This window comes from Neopelma chrysocephalum, unplaced genomic scaffold, assembly GCF_003984885.1.
Source record: "Neopelma chrysocephalum unplaced genomic scaffold, ASM398488v2 Primary Assembly neopelma1_102, whole genome shotgun sequence".
Taxonomy (NCBI): domain Eukaryota; kingdom Metazoa; phylum Chordata; class Aves; order Passeriformes; family Pipridae; genus Neopelma; species Neopelma chrysocephalum.
In genome coordinates this window covers 127,037-147,974 of record NW_020897765.1, presented here as the reverse complement: position 1 = coordinate 147,974, position 20,938 = coordinate 127,037, and the positions used below count along the sequence as shown (strand labels likewise).

Sequence of the window (20,938 nt, the reverse complement as noted above, 5' to 3'; positions counted from 1 at the left end):
TTAGGTAGCCTTCCACCCTCACATCAGCATCTCATCTGCATGTTTGTTTTGCACTGACACAGATGAAAGCATGAGGACTGCAGGCGAGTAGGACACGCTGAGAAGGGTGGGTGAGAGCAAGACACCCTTCTCTAAGCTTGGTGTTTGGTAAGTTCTGGCCCAATCCCTACTTTAAGGGAGTCCTTCCAACTTCTATTTGCTTGAGAAAGATTTCTGAATGCTTAACTCCTGTTTGACTTCCTGGGCTCAAAATCTTCTTATAGTTTTAATGTGCTGAAATGCAAATTTTTTTATGGTGACAAAATTACTATTTTTTTTTAAATAAAGCTGAACAGCAATTATCTTCGCATACAATTTAAGTTTGGTTTTGAAGAACTATTAGTTCCATAAAATGAACTTGATCCCATTACAGCTATTAGGCATTTCAATTAGGCATGTATTCAACATTTTATCTGCCTGTACCATAAGGCATCATTTCAATTTCCTACTTAGCTGCCATTTTACAAATTGCTGCAATTCCACTTGCCTCCTAATCGAAAAAGATTATAATAAATTCAAAGGCCAATCTGAATTTGGCTTTTAAGGGCAAATTCTAGGGCTTTTAAGACAGTTTTCAAGCATGCTCCTTCTTCTCCCAACTCTTAAACTAAGGATTTTCTGTATGAGTAATTGTGTTTGACCTATTTATTTGCTGGCACAGTATATTTTTTCTTTCCTTTCACAAAAAAAGGAGAAAAAGAGGAAGGAAATGTTAAAGTACCCTCTGCCTAATAATTTTAAACCAAGCTCCACACAGGAAGGTAGACATTCATATCACAACAGTTGCTCTTGTTTACCAAGAACGACTTCAGCTACATTCCCCTGTGCCCAGAGGGTGACAGCTGAGCAACTACTTAACAGACCAGCAGAAATGCCTGCCTGTGTGTTTCTCGGAGCCATCCACACATATTTGTGTTGCAAGGCAAAGCCTTCTTGCTAGCAAATCAACTTTAAAAGCCCTCCTAATTTTGACTGATGCTAGCCTTGGCTTTATAGGGACATATATAAAAAACAGCAATGTCCTCCTTTTGGAGACATTGTCTGTAACTGTTCCTGCAACTCTGTCATTCTAGGATGCTCTACAAAAGCTTTTCAACCAAGAAGCTGCTGGAGGAGGAAAAAGCATTGCCTTCCGAGGAAGTGTCTCCCATCAGTGAGGAAACCTGCTATAGAGAGCAGCTGCTTACATCACTGCCACCTCCACCCTCACCTGCCCCCACAAAAATTGCTGCATGTATGTGAGACAGAGGGAAGCAGGTAGAGCTGTTCTTCCTGCCCCAAGTGCAGGCACCTGCTTTTGCACCCTTTCTTCACAGCCATAAGAAGCAGAGACAAAGAAAATGAGCTGTGAGTATATATAGGAGGTGTTCCTGCATTTGCTCAGATGGAAAATGTATGGTTAAGACAGCATTTACCCTGAAGGTTACATCTTTCTATTTTTTTAACTCTGAGAGACATTATTTTTATGTACACTTATTATATAAAATAATTCAAGATCACCATGAAAAATATACTGCATATTTAAATCACATTTTTCTTAGTATCAATATTTAATGAAATAAATAACAGCAGAAACAGGGTATAATCTAGTCTGTATCTTTGATTTCTCTTCCTTGTGTTTTTCCGTTCTGTTTCTTTATCAAAGCCTGCACCAGAACACAACAGAGTCCCACTAAGAGCAATAAATTGTCATCTGCAGATTTCAAAGTGTTGCATAAATTTTATTTAATACTTAAATGCCCATGTATGTGTTGTACTTTATTTTACTGATAGTGGCTACAGCAGAAGACATTTAAGGACCCACAAGTTAGCCAAACTGACAATTATTCTCGGCAAAACTCAAACTTCTTTTCCTCTAGAAAAACATGGTTTATAAGGCCTTGTTGGACAAGTTGCTGTCCAACTTGGGGTGAAGTCTTTGCTCAAGAAAATAACATTTAACAGAATCTAAAGCATCTTCTAAGACCATTCTGGACAAGACAAAGTTTGTAATTCAATATGCTTCCCCTCGATTTGTATGTCCAAGTGGCAACTCAGGTTCTCAGCATCATCGGTTATTTGTGCTGACTTCCAACAGGACCTGATCTGGTTTCTGAAGTTGTTTTGGTGTGATTTTCTTATAACAGCACCAGCTACATCTAGGTTTGCAGACAATGTAAGCTACTTCCTTCAGAGCTTTGATCTGTGTCACTCTTGGAACCCAATTAATATGATGGCTAAAACATTTAATTATGTCATTAATTAATTACATAATGAGTGTGTCTCAGCACACTCTTTTCAGCAGTGTGTCCAGTGAATGTCAACACTAATGAAGGTGTCAAATGCATGACAGCCACCTTGAACTATATACCTGAGGTCTGGCTGGCAGCTTATTTCATTTGTGTAACAAGTCTACATAGAAAATACCAACTAAGTGTTTCATGCCTTCCACAGTTGTAAAACTAACTTAGGCAAACCACTCAATGAAGAAACAATAGCAAGATACAATTTGCAGCTGACTTCTAATGAGTTGGTAAATTTGGTTACTACTAGAAGCTTTTTTTACCTCTGAAAAGACCAAGTTTTTAATATAGAATAAACTACTAACATTTAAAAAAACCCTTTACCAGAAAAATAGTATAAGAGCTGCCTAGAAATAGGTAAACAGCACTTTATTTCCACCCCCTAAACAAAGAGGGTCACATGAATAAAGACACTGGCATTCCCAAAAGCAAATAGCCATATTGGAAAATGCAACTGCTAAGCCTTAACTTCAGCCTTCATGGATCAAACCACCTGTTTTGAGCCTGCACAATGCAAGTAGTTCAGCAAAGCATCAATTTCAGAGACTAACAGTAATTATTCTACTTTTAAAAAGTCTTCTACACCACTTGATCCCTGGAGCACTTAAATGCAGAAACCAATAACCTGACACTGAATTCCTGTGTTCTCTATTCATAGAGCACTCAAATGCAGACTGTACTGAAAAAAATCACCAATTTCTCTGACTCCAGTGTTTCTATTTTAAAGAAATTCAGACCACATCTTTCAGGCTTCTACACAAGACTGTTTTTCATCCAGTCTGGCTTCGATTATTAGTGTAAAAAAACAGGTTTAATACAGGTTTAGTTACAAACAAAACAAAAAAAATCAGGTAGTCTAAAGTCACTACATTAATTCATAGGCTAGAGCTGTCAGGGTATAGAACTGCTTTCTAACTTGTGTTGGAATTAGACTCCTCTGGCCACTGGGAGGGTTACTACAAAGCAGGAGGGATGCTGGTACTCTTTTGTGTCAAGTATTTCTAAAAGATCTGTTCCTCAAGAGCTCAGCCATTCAAAGGGCACATGACGGGCTGATGTAGCTGCACAACTGACTGACCAGAGCACATCAAGCTTTAGAGGATACCGGGTGTTGAATAAATGCCATCCGAGGGAAGATTGTTGTAAACTGAATATACCTGGAAGGCCTGCTCTAGAGGGATACAAAGGTGTATTATCACAAAAAGATGTCCAGGGAGTAAATGGTGTTATACTAATTCACTTCAATTATGACCACTTCAAGGGAGGTAGACATTAATTTATGAAGGCTTTTATTTAGAGAAAAGGAAAACAAGGCTGTCCAAAAGCATGGGAGTGAGACATTAAAAATCACTGAGATTTAAATGCAAACTAGCTGACCCCCTTTCTCCTGTCCACCCTCCAAAACACTACCCCCCCAGCTAGTTTCCCCATAGGAAAGGACTTAATTTTTCTTAATAACTAAAGAAGTAAAGGGAATGGCAGTGACAATTTAATCAAAAGGAGGAAGGAGCAACCCTAAAAGTCAGTTATGGCTTTTTTTGACAAGTCATTAGCCTAAGATTATGAGCCATTATTTCCTGACAGTATGACTACCACTGATAGTCACAAGGTTATGGCAAACATTGCTCAAAAAACCCTCACTGTAAAACAATCCATTTTGTTATTGTAATGTTTGTATGTGGGAGCATATCAAACCCATAATCCTTCCTATCATAAAGGAACTAAACATTTTAATATCAGTAACATTCTGCCCTGACCCTATCTCCTGGTCTGTGTTACTTGGAGTCCTCAAGTATCTGGGTATTCTTACCTTTACGCCATGGCCAACATCATCCAGCACCGTGTAGTCTATAGGTTTTCGAATATACCTTACAGGACGTTCCATGTTCGCTGGTGCTATAATTTTGTGAGTTCTTGATGTGTTCTTATTGGTCGTCAAAATGCCTATCTCTCTGCGAGCGACCTTTTCTTTATGGATGTCCACAGTCTAGATTGAAAACAAGAAAGTATGGGTTTCTTTAGGCATTTGCTGGTTTTTTTATAGAGCTAGCTACATGTTTAGGCTTCACTGTTAGATGAAGAGTCTGAACTAAGTTAATGTGGCTGGAAGGATGCCAGTTTATTGATGAAATGAGTTTAATCTACACGAACATTGTTAGAAAATTACACCTTAATGAAATAACCAATATTAATAATAAAATTACAATTATACATTACTGCTTTGACACTCCAAAGACACTATGCAGATATAGTTCTTGCAGATTAACCCTCAGTGTTCTTATGACTGGCACTAGTAATAAATTACTCCAACTCCACAGCTGGGAAACCAGGACAGACAAGCTAAGCAATTTGCCCACAGCCCAGAGGGGGACTAAGCTTGGGAAGTCTGTGCAGTAATTTCTTTCAGCAAAGCCATCAGTGCATGTCAGAGTAAGAGTCTGCACAGAGAAGGACTAATTTCAGCACTGAGGCTAGTTTCAATCATACTGTTCATAGCAGCTTTACTAAAAAGAATAAAAAAAGCCTTAAAGTAAAGGAATATAAAATATGCTGAGTACCATAATTTTATTAGAAAAATACCTAAAAGACAAAGAAAAGCCAGTCCAGCAGTCTGTGAAAAAAAATCAAACTAAGCTTCACATAACAGACACTTTTCTACATGCAATATAACCACTGCTTAAACCCTAGCTGAAGAAGAACAAGTGCAAATCAAGCATCAGATGCCACAGGAACTCCCACCTCTAGAAGGCCTATTTCAAGCTTCAGGGATTGAATTTACTGGTTTAAGTACCTACTAGAACTTCAGGATCTCATTGCAGGAGATGGTGTCTGACAAAAACCACCACTTGCAGCAAAACCTATCAAGCCACCACTTTTCCCACTAAAGATAATAATTCTTAGTCTGTAAGCATCAATTCCTCCTAGAGAGACTGTCATAGAAAAACAAAAAAAAGAGTGAAGGTTCAGAAAGAAAGAAAAATCCTTGTCCATCGGTATTCATTTAGGTATGTCTCTAGAAATAGTCTAATCTAAAATGAATGTTGTGATGTGCAAAGTTTTGTTTAGTGAAGCAGAGTAAAGATGAAGCACAGAATTAGTTTTCACTCTACTTCTGTATGAGGCAAGATGAAAAAAAACAAGGTCAGTATTCAGGAAATGACCATTTCTAGGAAAGCCAGCATTCAGTGTTCACTGTGAAATGTCTTCAGCAGAACTGCTTTTTTCAGTAACTGGTACACATGCTCAAGTAATCTTAAAATCTCCTGACTACAGAAAGACATAAACCCCTCCTTAATAGCTTTGTTAGATACCATTGCAGATTATAAGTGGGAACACAAGTGGAGAAGCACCTAAAGCAGGAATACCAAGCAAGCTTGTTTTCACAGCTTAGAGCTAAATAACAGACTACTTGTAACATTGCAAAAGGTTCTTTTACTTTGGAAGCACAGAGAATCTTAACAGAAGTAAGAGTTGTGATTTTCCAGAGCAATGCAGGACATTAAAAATGTATGTCTGCATTAGCTTACTTGAAATAAATTAATTAAATATTCCAATAAAACTTTAGAGAAAGCTTTATTGCTCTAAATGCTCATGCTCTGAAGAATCTCCAAGTCAGGAATTTAAAAAACACCTTTTCAAGAGACAATCCTATATATCAAGAATTTACCACTACATCAGTATCAGATATCACCCACTGCAGCCACATTTGCTCTGACAGCCAATTTCACAGATGATAGCATGAGGACTAAAGAATAAGACTACTCATTTTTTCAAATCCAACTATTATTTGTTCTTTTCCTTTTAGAGACTAAAATATACATGTTAGTTCTGCCTTTAGTTTGTTTCTTGATCTTGCCGAAAAGGATTATATGAGTGTTGTGCTACATGTTCTTGGATCATCTCTCTTCCAATTTTTCCATACAACCCGAACCTTTCTGTTCAATAACAGCAGCTCTCAAACTACCTTTTAAAACTCTTAAATAATAAGCAACCCTTCATATTTTGTAATACATGAGCACTGCATAGGTGAGAAAAAGAACCAGCCTTAGTTAGAGCCAATGAACAACACAGCAATATAGGAGGCTGAGAACACCAATCTAAGAAACACACTAAAATGTTTCAAAATAGGATATTTTAAAATACTGCTATATTGAAATAAATCATGCTTCTACTTCATTCTCACAAAACAAATCTGTTATTACCAATAAATTCATTTTTTGTTCAGTGGATGGACAAAAATGCATCTTTATACTAAGAGTTCTCTTAATGTTCATAGCAAAAGAAAAGAGAAACGAAATGAAACAAAGCCCTGCACAGTACAAAAAGATGCATCTTCTCCTAGCAGGTAGTCCACAAAGACTGATTTTTCCTTCCTAAAACAAAGAAAATTCCATAAGTTACTGCAGCAGAGGGTAAGAAATTCCAGGAAAAGATGCTGTACCATATCTGTTTTGGAAACTAAAGTAATACTGCGACACGTTGTTAATGGAAAAAACTCTTAGAACAAGAAAAGAGCATATATTAATTTTATCAGACAGCTTATCCAAAATGAAGTAGTGATCTGTAAAACCTCTGCACAGATTTCAGTAAGGTAAACAAAGCAAAGAGGAGACTGTCTGTATCAGAGAGCAAAGAGGAGACTGACTGTATCATAGCACAGGGCCAGCAACGGGGCACATATGTAAGCCTTGAACAGCATTGAGGCATGTCTGTGCAAGAGACTAATTTGCTGTTCAAAGCAAACGAGACTGCAACTCCCACCACATCTGGCGCACTGGAAAAGCACGGCGGGATTTTACCCCTATGCAAAGCAAAGGTTCACAGCATATGCTTTGCCCAGAGCAATAGGCTGCCCATCAGAGCAACTAGACAGCATCTTACTTCAAGAAATTACCTTTTTTTTTAGATCTGCATATTAGTAACTCTGATGTGAACATTATGCAAAACAAAGCACACAACAATTGTTCATTTTTCTATTTTTATTTGTATCTATTTGCTTGACATTCGTGTGGAAGTTTATTCTTTACTCACAGGCAATGTTTTTCACTTCCAAAAGAGGAAATACTCAACACACAAACAATTTTTAATAGGACAGTATAGTTATCCAGCCAGATGAGTTAATGTGCAAGAGGCACATGCCACACATACCGGGTAACAGCCAAAACAGACAATTCTCAAAAAACTCTGGTCACATTTGACATCTGTAGCTATGAGTAAGTGTTTGCTCTGATATGGTAACAAGACAGCTAAACAGTAGCTGGTTTGTGATTTCATGCATAAAACCTACTTCTAAACATCAAAGACAGTGGAGCGAAGTATGGCCAGCCAGCTTGGGTTAACACAGGTTAATAAGCATTAGCAAAGAGTCAGACCAGCTTCAAGTATGTTTGGCCTGGGTTGAAACATAAATATGTAGCATAACTTAAAATCAGGGGTATTGGGATGGGATTCTCACTCCTAGGCAACATAATCCAGTGACAAAAAGTCCAGCATTATATTGATTTGGAGAAGAGGGAAAAGCACAACATGTTTCCTTTGGGAAGCAAAATTTAACTCAAACCCCTTTGCCATTATAACTGGGTGCTAGGGGCTATGCCAGCTAATCCAGAAGCAAAATTAAGCTTGGAGGTTGAAGGAACTGTTAATTATTAGCTGCCTCCACTATCTTTCTTCTTCAAATCATATGAAAAACCCAGCTGAACAACATGATGCAGAGTAAAATTTTAACTGTTTGCTTCCTCAGAAGTAGCATCAAGGCCAAGTGCAGCACAGCAATGATACAGCAAATAGTCATTCTTTTATTATTAAGTGCTGTGGATAGCAATCTACCCATGTGCTAGAGTGTGCAAGCCCAGAACAAACAATTTACAAGAAATAGAGAATGCAGCACATCTGGTCAAGCTAATTTGAGGATATCTTTAATATTTTAATACAGCTCATGCATCTAGGAATATGGGGGGGAGGGAGGGGGAAAGGAAAAAGAAAACCAGTTCAAGCTTCTACAACCTTTTTTAATCCTGAACCATTGCAACTCAAATTTATGAGCCAGATATTCACACAGCCACCACTTCTCTCACTAAATGCATGCACAGCTGCTAAAGAACAGGGAATAAAAGAAAAAGAAGAATCTCTATCAAATCAACTCCACTAACAAGGTACTGCAAAACTTCATGCTGTCCTGAATGACAGGACAACTCATTACACTAATACCACAAATTTACACCAAGCAAATACCCTTTAGATTTGTACTCCAGAAGTGTTGTGCAGGAAAACTCCAAGTTTCCTACTCTGCTCCTCCCCAGTTTCTCACAAATGAAGCTGTAACAGCACACACGCTGACCTGTGTGGTGGAGCTGGAAAAAGCTGCCAGGCTTTTGGGAAGAGTAATGGTTAGGGGAGAGAACAGCTCCCCAGTCCTCAACAGTGAAAGTGGTGGCTACCAGGTAAAAGGAGTGGACCAACAAAACTCCCCAAAAGAGAGACTAAGATACAGTGTAGAAAGTTACAAATTAACCAAACCACCAAAAAACTCCCCACTTAGGAAACGCTCCCCCTTCCCACCTCCAAAAGCCCCAAAACTCAAACCACCGCATGAGTTTGAGGAAAAGCATAAAGTCACTTCAAGGACATTTCCTTCATTTAAAAAAACCTAACATCCAAACACATAAGAGAAAAAAAATCCTAAAATTACAGCACCATTTTTACTGACAGCTTTTCAGGCCATTTCATGCAATGGTTTTAAGAACTTTTATTTTCACGTCAAACAAATGTCCTGTGCTGCACACTGCTGCAAGCCAGTAACTTTTCAATTTGTCTCTAAGCGCACTCAGACAAGAAGAAATGTAGGCTCAAAATCTACAGGCTTCCTTCAGCTGCTACTTTCTCTAAAGTGAGGACTCAAGGAAGGCCGGGCAGCTTTACTGGCAGCAGTTTTCTGTAATTTTGACATTGTATCCCTTTCTTGATTTTTCAGTTTGTGTTGAATATAAAGTTGGGTCTGTTACTAACACTGTATTTCAAGTAAGTAAAGCCCTGGTTACAGGGTAATCAGTGTTATACACACACCTAAATGTTAACAGAGTAGATTAGAATTACTTTACAGAAACAAAACCATGGACTTATAAAAGAATGGCATAAAAAAAAGAACCCTAAGACCTCTAATCAAAGACAAGCCAGTTGGAACAGTAGATTTAACGTTCCCCATCAGGCTGGCAATCCATCAAATATAGTATCTCACTTCAGCAAAAACTGTGCCTGATGTGACACAAAATACTGGGCAAAGACACAGGTTTCACAGTGAATCTTGTCAATAAATCTACAGAATACATGGGATAGACAGCGGTGCAGAGAAAGTTTAGTGTCCAACCTCGACCTCTGGGACAACTGTCTGGATTCTAAGCTTACTACTTTACATTCGCATATGAAAAGTAAGTTCTGTTCTACTACCTGTAAAAATGAGCCGCAGCTTCAGATTTAGGTGGTAATAACAGTAAAATACATATAGTCAAATGTTAAACACATTCTAACACCAAAAATATTTTCTACAAGTTCATACACCCAGACTACAAATAGTAGTGTTAACCAAAGGAAATGTAACTTAAGAAACAAACATTAAGGTGCTTTCAGCATCCTTTAAATAAATAAAAATTACCCAAACCCTCAATCTTTGCAATCTGTTCCTAGACCCAGCTTTAATATTAATCCTCATTGTCATTCTCCAAAATTACAGATTTTGTTGTCTTGCTCTATAGTTCATACAATAAGCTTCCCTGAAATGAAAATAAACTGATGAGACTAAGAACATAAGCCTGTTTCTGTTTTAGAAATACAGATTTATTCCACTGGTACTTCCAGAAAGAAATTGTATTTAATAAGACTCTAGTAGATGAGTTATGGATAATTGAGTAACGGCACTGAAGAGATCCTGGACAAGGCACACCGTACAGACCACTTGCAAGAAGTCAGTTTGACCTACAAAAAGAACAATAAAATCCCCAGCTTTAATGAGCTCAGACAGACAGCTAACTTCTTCAGTGAGAACACCATTTTATGCTGTTATTTTGTAAAGAAAATTCAACAGAAAACTCAGTATTATTCAACACAGGAAGTGAGAACATATTTAAACTGCAAGAGAAATATTCTACAGAAAAAATCGATTTTAAGTTTAAGGCACATCAGGCATAAAAAAGCATAAGTGAGTAGTTTGTGGGTTTATGACACATACAATCACATACCTGCACAATGTTACAAAGTATACATTTCATTAACTCATTATTAAAGTGCTAGTAATTCAAGCATTTGACTTGATGACTAGTGTATACATATTGTATGATCCCCACCAAGATACTGTTCAAGAAACTTAAGAATTTACCTATGGAACTAAAATAATTTATTTCCATCTCTTATCCAGGAGAGTCTGAGACTAAGCAAGCCTGGCCTCACAGGAGACACAGAGAGCAGAGTGTCAGCACAACTGGCACTGGTCACCATTGTTTATTGCTATGCATGCACTCATTTAGTCCATGGGGATCTTCTCCCAAGTATGAGGCTGTACTGGCACTGGAAATTAGAACTGTCAATTCCATTGACCAGAAATTGTTTGAATACCCAAATTGTGACTGCACCAACTCAATTATAGACCAAAACTGGGCAGTTTGGTGAGCATTTTCTCTTCCCAGTTCTTCAGCACAGACATCTGGTTAAGTTAACCAACACCAGAGAAGCATATAAAAAAACTGAATGAAACATTGACAGAAGTACTGCCCTGTTATCAGTAACTAGTGGGACCAATCCTGTCTCTAGAGCAGAAGACTTGATGCAACCTTTTATCATGTCCAGTTAGCCATCAACTGTGTGAAATTCAAGTCCCTAATTAGCTTTGAACACATCTTCATCTCAAGTTACCATACTAAAGGCTTTTTACTGGTTATCTTTCACTTTCACAACAAAAAGAGAAAAGGTCTTTCTTAGCACCTCTTTCTTAGCATCTCCCCCTTCAAGAGATGAATTCAAGACATCTTTAACAGCCCCTCTGATAGTCACCAGAGTCAAGTCTGCTAAAGTACTGTCAATTTATCAGTCAATCCACAGAAGAAAGTCAGTGCCAGCAACAAGCAAGTTAGTAGAGAAGAGAAACAGAGATGCTTTTTTCAGTTCCCCAAATTCTTTTCAGAATATAATGATTTCAAGGCTTTATTATTTCACATACACAATCCATCACTATGGCTAATAGTTGCCTGAACCCCACTGCCTAAATGTCATTTGAGAATCCTCAGAATATCCTGCCATGCCTTCTGAAGCTGCACCATGAAAGACAGGTCTCCTATCACCTCTGAAGCATTTAGACATCCGAGTTTCACCTTGTTTGTTTGCTTTGTATGTGGTGCTGGCAATGTGGGAGGCAACTGAAATAGATTTAAGAGCTGCAAATGCAGCAATGTTTTCTGGTAAGTTTATAGATAGAAGTTTCTCACACATTCCCTTCAGCATGCAGACAAGTGACAATAGTAGGACAGGCTCTCCAGAAAGCTTCATCTCCTGAAGTCCTGGTAAATCCAGGCCTCTTAAGGTAAAAGGCTAGAGGAGCCAGATAAGCCATGTCTCATGTAATCTGATATGTCACCTTCCTTTTCCTGCAAAGAGGGCTCACATTCAAGAGCTTTTACAGATTAACACAATGAACTAAGGCCATCAACGCAGACATATACAGCAACTTTCACAGTCCATATTAAAATGTTCACCATCAGCAGAGAGAGGGAAAGGCACTAGACAGATCAAAGGAAAAATAATAAAAGAAATACTAAGTCCTATTTCCAGAAGTAACTCATATGTAAATATATTTAAAATATATTTATACACATAAAATATATTTATATACATAAACTATATACATACATATATATAATTGCAATGTTAACAACACATCTTACAAATATCATCCATAATATCAGGGGAGGAGGGTTTATAAAGTGTTGGTTGTGGCCTTTATTTTGACATTTTATCACTGTATTTCTTAATTATTTCTGAACACAGATTATATGTCAGTTTAATCCTAGGGAGCTAGCCCCTGACTTAAGAATTAAAACCTTTTCCTTTATACACACTAGCAGATTTTTTCTGATTCTCCAAGCAATTGACACCAGCATAAAGCAGTCAAGATTTCAGCAAGGTTTGAAGATCTTTTATACCTTCACATACATATTTTTTCTGGGGTATCAGGACAGTTGTGGGGGGGAACCAGTCAGGGAGCGAAGTATACCATAGATATCTCATTTACTCAGGACAGTTTGCTTTCTGCATGGTTTTAGAATTCAGAAGCACTGAATGTAAAACAATAATGCACATAGTTCCATAGCATGTTTCTTAAGCCACATTGATTTCAAGACATACTTTAAAAAAAATTGATTCCTGACTGACAGAATATATGCTTGCGAGTGTTTAAAAAAAAAAAGCGCCTCATTAAAATCAAGAAGTTGAAAACAAAAGCCAGAGAAACAGGCTTAAAGATTACTGGGCATAGACAAATAGCCTCACCTTTAACCTTTCTTCCAAAAGGAAGACTAGGACCCCAACTGGACCCCAATTTCCAAAACACAACCTGTGGAGTGGCGCATACACCTATACAATAGCACTGAAAAGGAAAAAGAGAGGCCTGTTTAGCTAAATGATTATTTATATAGATGCTTTTCAGAGTACCCTATTGGCAAATCCAGTCACACGTTCTGCTGGGGACACTGAGCAGAAAGGGGACGCAGGGCAAGGACAGAGCGGAGGGGCCGGGAGCGGGTACATGACATTCTAGGACAAGAATCAGAGCAAAGAAACCAGCCCACTTGTCCAAGAGCCAGACTTGAGTTCATGCCTGATTTTTCTTTCCTGGTGCCAAGTGCAAATAGGACTGCTATGGAGGACACATTCATCCTTCACACAGGACAGAAGGAAAGAAGCTTCTCATGTTATTCTCACTTATTCTCTTCAGAGCACGGTCACGGAAGATGCTGAGAATGTAAAATGGGGCAGCTGACAGAAAACAGTAGGTCTCACCTGTGAAATGCCACCTCAGAGAATAAGGGTCTATAAATGAGAAATATCTGTGGAGAGACACAGGAGTGTCTCATCACACCCTCAACCCCTGCTCCCCACATTCCCCAACTGAAAGGAGGATGATGCCAACACAGAGCATAAGGAGGGGAGGTCTGCAGGAGTGTCTTTGGGAACAGGGAGAGGGATGTGGGAAGTAAGACTGGCAGATGGTAACTGAAGGCAAATGGAGTTTGTCCTACAGAGGAAGAGATTTTTAGCAGCTGTACAGAGGCCCGCATTACAGAAAGAAAAAAAAGACAACAGTCCTCCCTCCTCCCTGTTGCATTGGAGAAATGCCAGAAGCATTTTGCTAAAGTTCACATAAGCATGGGGGAAATGGAACTTCAAACATCTGGAGTATGGAGGTCAGACAGCGCTGCAGAAGCAGCTGGCCCTGCACGCAGGAGGCAGCTGTCTGCCAGGACGTCAGTCGAGTGAAGGGAAGAGGTGGGATGGGTCTGTGGCTAGAAGCAAGAGCCTGGAAAACAACAGATTGAAGTTCTATTCCTGGCTCTGCCAGACTTCCTGTGCTACACCAAGCAAGTAGCTTTGCTGCTTGGGACAGCTTCTTGGAGCTGTGCACCTGCAGCAGCATTGAGAATAGACACAGAGTGTAGATGGGCACAGGTACAGGCACTGCTGCCACAGCTGCCTGCTCTGACCACAGTGAAACAGAGAAAGTTACCCCAGACTTCTCTGCAAAACACCTTCCACTTACGCTTTTAATTGCTAATGAAAATGCACAAGTGAGTTATGGGTCACACTTCCTGTGCTTTGGCAAACTCTACTTGCAGATTTTAACCATTTGAGCAAACCAAACAGACAAATGGTGCAGTAAGAAGTGCATTATGAACACTACTCTTTAAAAAAAAAAAAAAAAGCCCTCTAATGACTTCTGATACATGTTCATGGGGAGTACAACAAATTTTTCTATTCTAGATAACTTTTTATTTATTTCAAATTTAACTGGTAGTTCAACACCTTCTTCAAGAGGTTGAGTACAATACACAGGTAGAAAAAAAAAGCATCATTAATGCAGTTCTCTGTGGGAAGACACAGAGAAGGGGAGATGGGGAGATTATTTGCATTTATCTCTACCTGCCTTCTAAAATTTATGGCTTTTGAGCATCACATGTTGGGAGTAGGGAGAGAGAAAAGTAGCCTTCATGGTGCTATTCCCTGTTCTGAACACAAAATCCCTGATTGCTCTAGAATATGCTTTCCAGTATTTGCAGGAGATTCAGCTGTGGCTGAACCCCACACCCCACCACTTCGTAACTGCAGCACGACAGGAAATACAGACCCAGCTCTGCATAGATCAAAACCACAGCATATGGCAAATTAACAACTGGTAACCATCTACTTGAGTTTCACACTGTACAACAAACACTTTTTTGAAAGTCAGTTCTCTTACTCAGTCCTCCCTCTGACCCACCATCTCCCCTTCACCAAGACAGGGTTCCAATAAAAGAACCAACAAGACACATCCCCTCTCCTCTACTGTTGTGCACAGGGAACCAATCAGACACTTCAATGATTAACTAACACCAGTTGCTGATTAAAACCAGTCTTTAAAGCAAAAGACACTTCAAAAGAGAAGTGTTTCAACTGTACAATCCTACTGATACATTTTTGACAAAACAACATTTGGGATGTGCAGTCATAACGTGTTACGTTTGTATCCAGCCTTAAAAAGCAGATAAATGCTTTTGATTATGCGAAGTCAAAATCCCAACTGCATGCGTGAGTGTATTTCAGTTCCTGAAATTAGATTTTAGTAACTTTTTTTTAATGGGTATTTCTGAAGATATGCATACATGAGGAGGCTCATTTAAAAAAGAAAAGGCAGCAAAATATGCTTATGCACGCTCCCACATAAGAGTTGCAGCATTTTAAAGTGGTTGAATGAGTCCCTCTTTTCCTTACGGGAAGCAATGCACTTGTCTAGAATTAAACAAAACATACAAACCTAAATATATTTTTGACTGAAGGAAAGCACACGGACAGAAAGGAAAAATGAAAACGGCTTCTTCAGTAGTTTGGACTCACTAAAGAACCACCATGGGAGTAGAACAAAATTGTATGTCAAACGAAAAGCATTTTGTGTGCCAAAAAAAGCAATGTCGTAGGAGATGAACATGTGCAATTGCAAAGAGCACTGCAGGTGGCTGAAAAGGAAACCATCTAAAAAAAGCTTATAAAAAAATAAACTCAACAGAACAAGTTGGAATTTTCTGAAAGTTTGTCTAAGGTAAAGAGCTGTAACAATGACAAGTCAGGATGCTCCTGCCTGAACAAAAAACAGCCCAAAGCCAAATCCCTCACATTCAGTTGTAACTTGGCAAGTCAAATTGGGGAGGGATGAGACAGAACCTACACCAAGAGAAAGAGAGCTAATATTGCCTTAGCTCTAATTTATCACCTCTTTAGTGTCTTATTTTATCAACTCTAATAGCAAAATAAAATACTTTCCAATAATAAAGTTTATGTTAAATGGATTATTCTCATTTGTCACATGTATTTGCTTGAATGTTTTCTGCATTAATTTTCAGACACATACTTTTCTTAAAACAAAAAAAAAACTGCCAACCACCAAACAACCAAAACCAACAAAACCCACACATTACACAAAAATGCCTCTCCCAGGCACCCCACTTCTCCATGTGAATTCACAGCCTACGAGGTGTCTAAGATTGACAGACCACTTCCCTAAGACATAAAGCAGGACAACATATGTTGGAATGATGCTGGGTATCCTCTAACCACCTACTGACATAGTCATGATTACAGATCAACCAGGCACAATGTTATTTCTATACCTCTTCGACCATATGCCATCTGATGGCAGTGATATAAGCTAGTGGGAGATGAGCTAGTTTTCAGCTGGGTCAGCACTGCACCAAGAGTAATTCGTAGGTATTCATTAAACAGACATCATATGGCTAAAGGCCATACTATCTGCACCACAAAACATCTTGGCTTAGTGCCATGAACACAACTTACCATACATCAAATGTCTTTTTATCTTCTTTTGTTTCCTAAATGTTCAAAGGATGAAGATTGCGTTTTGTTCAGAAGATAGTTACTAAAGTTCCAGATTTTTTCAAGATTTTTTACAAAAACACTATGAGGTGCTACTCCAGTGGAGGGATAACCAGCAATGGCCATTTTTTCCTCTTGTCCCCATTGCAAGAGACTCATTCTCACTCCCCACTGCAAGATGAGACTCACTGCCTGTGGGTAAAATAAGGTGGCAGGAACAACCCTCAGCCACTATAGATTCCACTTACAAGTTTTCAGTATATTTATTCCACTTTATAGTTAACTTAGTATCTATACTACTACCTTCAGCATATTTATTGCAGCAAAGAGCTCTTCCATATCACTTAAATATTAAATCAACAAGGATCTGACCAGCTCATCACTTTTGTTTTTAAAGACAAATATAGAATAAGACAGTTCAACTTTCTGATGCAGTCTCCCTTTTCTCAAATCCCCTTCAGTAAGCAGCTATCCCTTCTGAAAGTACATCGACACAGGACAAGCTTAGAAGCATCATGAACTTCCCTCAGCCCAAACTTCTTCTGAAAGCCCAGTTTCCACAGTATTGCACATGGAAACCTATTAAGATACTCTAACAAAAAAGGAGAGTTAACAAAAATTCCTTCACATGTTTCCTAAGACTGTGCTACTATTTTGGACTGAGTCATACAGACTTCTTGTAATTTGGGATATATTAAGCAAAAGCAGAAGACAGACAATCAAATCACAAGTATGTATGACGTTTACCAGTCTAACAGGGTGGGGAGGAAGGGTCAGGGCAGAGATGGAATTGCTAAGACTGCTCTACTTCTCCATTGCCATTTTTATTTCCACACACAACTCAAACAGGAAGTTGCACATTGTTTCTGTAAATGGATTTCCCTTAGCCTCCTACTCTTGGCCACGACTGACATGAAATACTGCAGTTACATCTGTTGGTAACATCCAGATGGCCTCAACAGTCCCAGCAGCACTTAGCCCATACTGAGCCAGCAAAATCTTACCCAGCAAAATGTTTTCTGACTAAGGCAAGGCACTGTGGCAGAGGACCTTGGCCGAAGAAAAAACCATGCCACCAGTCAACCCCTCCACCAGGACCACATCTCAGACTTGTACATGCATGCACTCAGAATGAGATCTTTGCTGGGTTCTGTGCAAGTGTACATGAACACAAACACTGCAGCTTGATGGTAGGTTGAAAGACAATACAATGCTTGAACAGAAAGTCTTGTGTGTAGACACAGAGAGGAGTACACTACTACGTTCCTGCTGCTGAATGTGCTATCCTGCTATCGCTACAGTAAATTCATTAGTTACACTGATCATGTGCTCAGAAATTAGCCATTTTCACTGTGCAGTTATTAGTATAATGATTAAATCTGATTGCAAAGGCTTGGAGAGAAGAGGATCATCAGCCATTGGAGATGATACACAGAAAGAAGCCAGTCGAAGGAAGCAGCCAGTAGTCTGCAGTTTTCAAGGCCCTGCCTCCAGGACAATTGAGCCCACAATTCAGGGTGTAAGGGGCAGAGAACAAAACACTGTCTGGAACAAGAGAGCATCAGGAAAAAAAGAGACTGGACATCTCCTACTGTCACTTTAGACAAAAGTTAGAGATACACTACAGAAATATTGACCAATTAAGTGTTCACACATGAGGAAGGTAGACTAGTGCCCTGGTAAAGGTGCTCCAAACACCGTGGTGGGTTACAAGCCTCTGAACGGCACCACAGCATTTCAAGAGGCAGCCTTACCACCCACTCCACAATAACAACCACCATGGACACTGACCTGTGCAGTACTGGACAGTTAAACACACACTGAAGAGTCACTGAATGTCTGCAAGAAACCTAATTGCACAGGAAAGTGATGGAGATCAATATACTGCTACAGCTTACCTTAATCAGGGAGGGAGGTGTTGGTGAGGAGAAAAATATCTCCCTGAGAGATGAAGGGGTACATCAAAACACAGTTCAATGGACTACAAAAAAGACAGCTGTGCAAACTTTTGTGGCCTGTCTCCTCCCCACTGCTTTGGTAAAGTCTGGTTTTCCTAAGCGAGGTCAATGAACTTTTTGAATTTAAACTGTGTATATCCATTCAGCAGTATAGAGTGCGTTTACTCACAGAAGTATATAGCTAATATAAACAACAACCATGCATTTGTTTTAAGAACAACGAAGAAATCTAGGCAAATGGGCAGAAGGGGAAGAGTACATAGTAAAATTATCTTTATCTGAGTAAGATCTGCAGACTGTTCACAGTCTTTTTTCCCAGGATGTTTGTTTAAATCACATAATTGTTTGCAGAACCTCTGATTTCTAAAAATGCATTTGGAAAAATTCACACCACATTTTCTTTATTCAGTTTCTACTGATTAGATGATGCTTTTCAATATTCTCAAAGTAGTTGACCAGTCAGTAGCATTCTCTTAAATGTACTCTAAGCAAACACTTCACATGGAAATCAATATTTAAAAAGTTTTTCGAATAGTTTCCAAAATAATAAATATGTTAGATACACTTATTCCAAGCAATTCAGCCAGCTCTAGTATGGAGAACCTCTGAAGAATTTCTGCATTGACTAAAGGTCTACACACTTAATGCAGCCCAGGGAAATACAGTCACATAAAGATGTTGAGTTGAAAATAAAGTGCCAGCAACTTAGAGTTGTGGTCCCCTCAATCTCCTTTTGCTCCCCCGTCTAGAGGTCTAGAAATAAGAAGCAAGCTAACTGGGACTGAAGCTTGATATTCTCTGCCAGCCCAGGGGCACAGCACACTGCACTGCAGGAGGAATGCTTCAAGCAGCAAAATCCCCAATGACTGAACTTGAATTTCTCTCAGTGAGAGCTTACGGAAACCATCCCCCGCTTCCTGAGCTTTTTGTTATTTGTTAATGTGCCACAGCCTGTATTCAGAAGAGGGAAAAACTCGTTATATAAACCAAAGCACCCTCAGAAGTTCTCTCCTCCAGTTTTAGCATCCAGATGCCAAGAGTACTGTCAAATGCTACCACTACATCAGGGGTGCTTCAAAGTTGTAATATACTGAGCACTTCTGTTGTCAGCTGTCATGCTACAGTCAAAATAAGGCACTAATGGACATGTCTACAGGTCACAAGGATGAACACCATTCATAACACAGTATGTTAATGTTGTGATACGCTTAATAACACATCAGTTTAGGAGGAGGTTAAAACAGTAATACATGAGTTGTGAGCAGGCCGTCCTCAGTGTGCAGTGGAACTAATAAAATAAAAGATGTTCTAGCTCCTATCAGCTTACAGGCTTATAACTCTGTCAGTGCTGTCTCTTACCATGAGATTTAGGCTGTCTGAAGAAACTAAACCAAAATTCTGTGACGCAGGTAAGAGATTAGTTAGTTACAAAAGTCTAACTTGTTTAGGGCCTTTTGACTGGACCTGTCTCTTTATCTTAATGATCCATAATGACGTGAAGTTAGTACATTTTTGTTACGATTTAGAGGTTTCTCCATTTCCCAAATGGAGATTGTTCTCAGTTACTTCCGCATCTTACTCATCATCACAGCAGGCAAAAAGTGCTTGCAGATGGAACACTGGAATAACAAATATTTCTACTATCCTTCCACTCTCAAATGCCATGTTTCATTTGCCGAGACACACGCAGATCAAGTGCATAATTTCAGGTTAAGTTTCTTTTTTTTTAATCTAATTTTTAATTAGAAGTTCAAGAACTATTTAGAAAAATAAACAAATTGCTAGTCAACACAAACTGGCATGTTATTAGCTTACCATACACTACCTATGAGCTGTTAGAGAGAAAAATATGTACACTGCTCAAAAACTTCAGTTAACACCTTTTTCAGCCTAGCTTAGGAAACAAGCCTTATCCACTGTACAACTCATGTCTTTTAGTCCATCTAGCCATTGCTGTAACTTGCTCAATACTTGACTTAACAACACACGTAAGAAAATCCTATAAATGGACAAAGAAGGATCAGCTTCCCAAAGACGACGTTTATCTCCTTTCCAGTCAGATAAAGGTTGATTTGTGGTTTGAAGGCTTATCCTGCAACCTTATACAGCCTAGTTTTGAACACAGTTCAAAAATATAACTTAAAACGAAGAAAAAAACAATCCTATAAGACACTGAGTTCAACAAGGAAGCAGAATTTCCTACATGCAAATCAAGCTTTTCAGTCGTTATTCAATTTCCTTGTTCTTGTATTTTCAAACGATGGCCCAACTGACCTTTCCTGAAGCAATGTGTTTTACTATTTCCATCACGATCCCTGTTAACTCTAAGGTCCCCATCCTACTCGTTCTTACTTTGTATAGAAGTCTAATAGCTTTTAATCACATCCTTGTTGCTCCTGGTTTTGCCATATACAGGAATTTGAGATAGCATGACAAGATCAGGTTGACAACACATTATTTCTTTCTTGCAAGCAAAGACAGAGAAGCCAGTCAGAGAAATAGCAAGGTATGCTTCGATCCTGGTGAGATCAGACT

The 20,938-nt window shown here is 38.9% G+C and overlaps 1 protein-coding gene across 11 annotated transcripts in view; it reads right to left on the bottom strand.

The window, feature by feature from the left end:
• The window catches only part of ABI1 (abl interactor 1), a 77,658-nt gene that overhangs the window by 24,451 nt on the left and 32,269 nt on the right, over positions 1–20,938 (bottom strand). For all 11 annotated transcript variants that reach the window (XM_027695706.1, XM_027695707.1, XM_027695698.1 and 8 more), the window contains exon 3: positions 4,132–4,308. In XM_027695706.1, the coding sequence (XP_027551507.1) occupies positions 4,132–4,308 (177 nt within the window). The remainder of the gene's footprint in view (positions 1–4,131; positions 4,309–20,938) is intronic.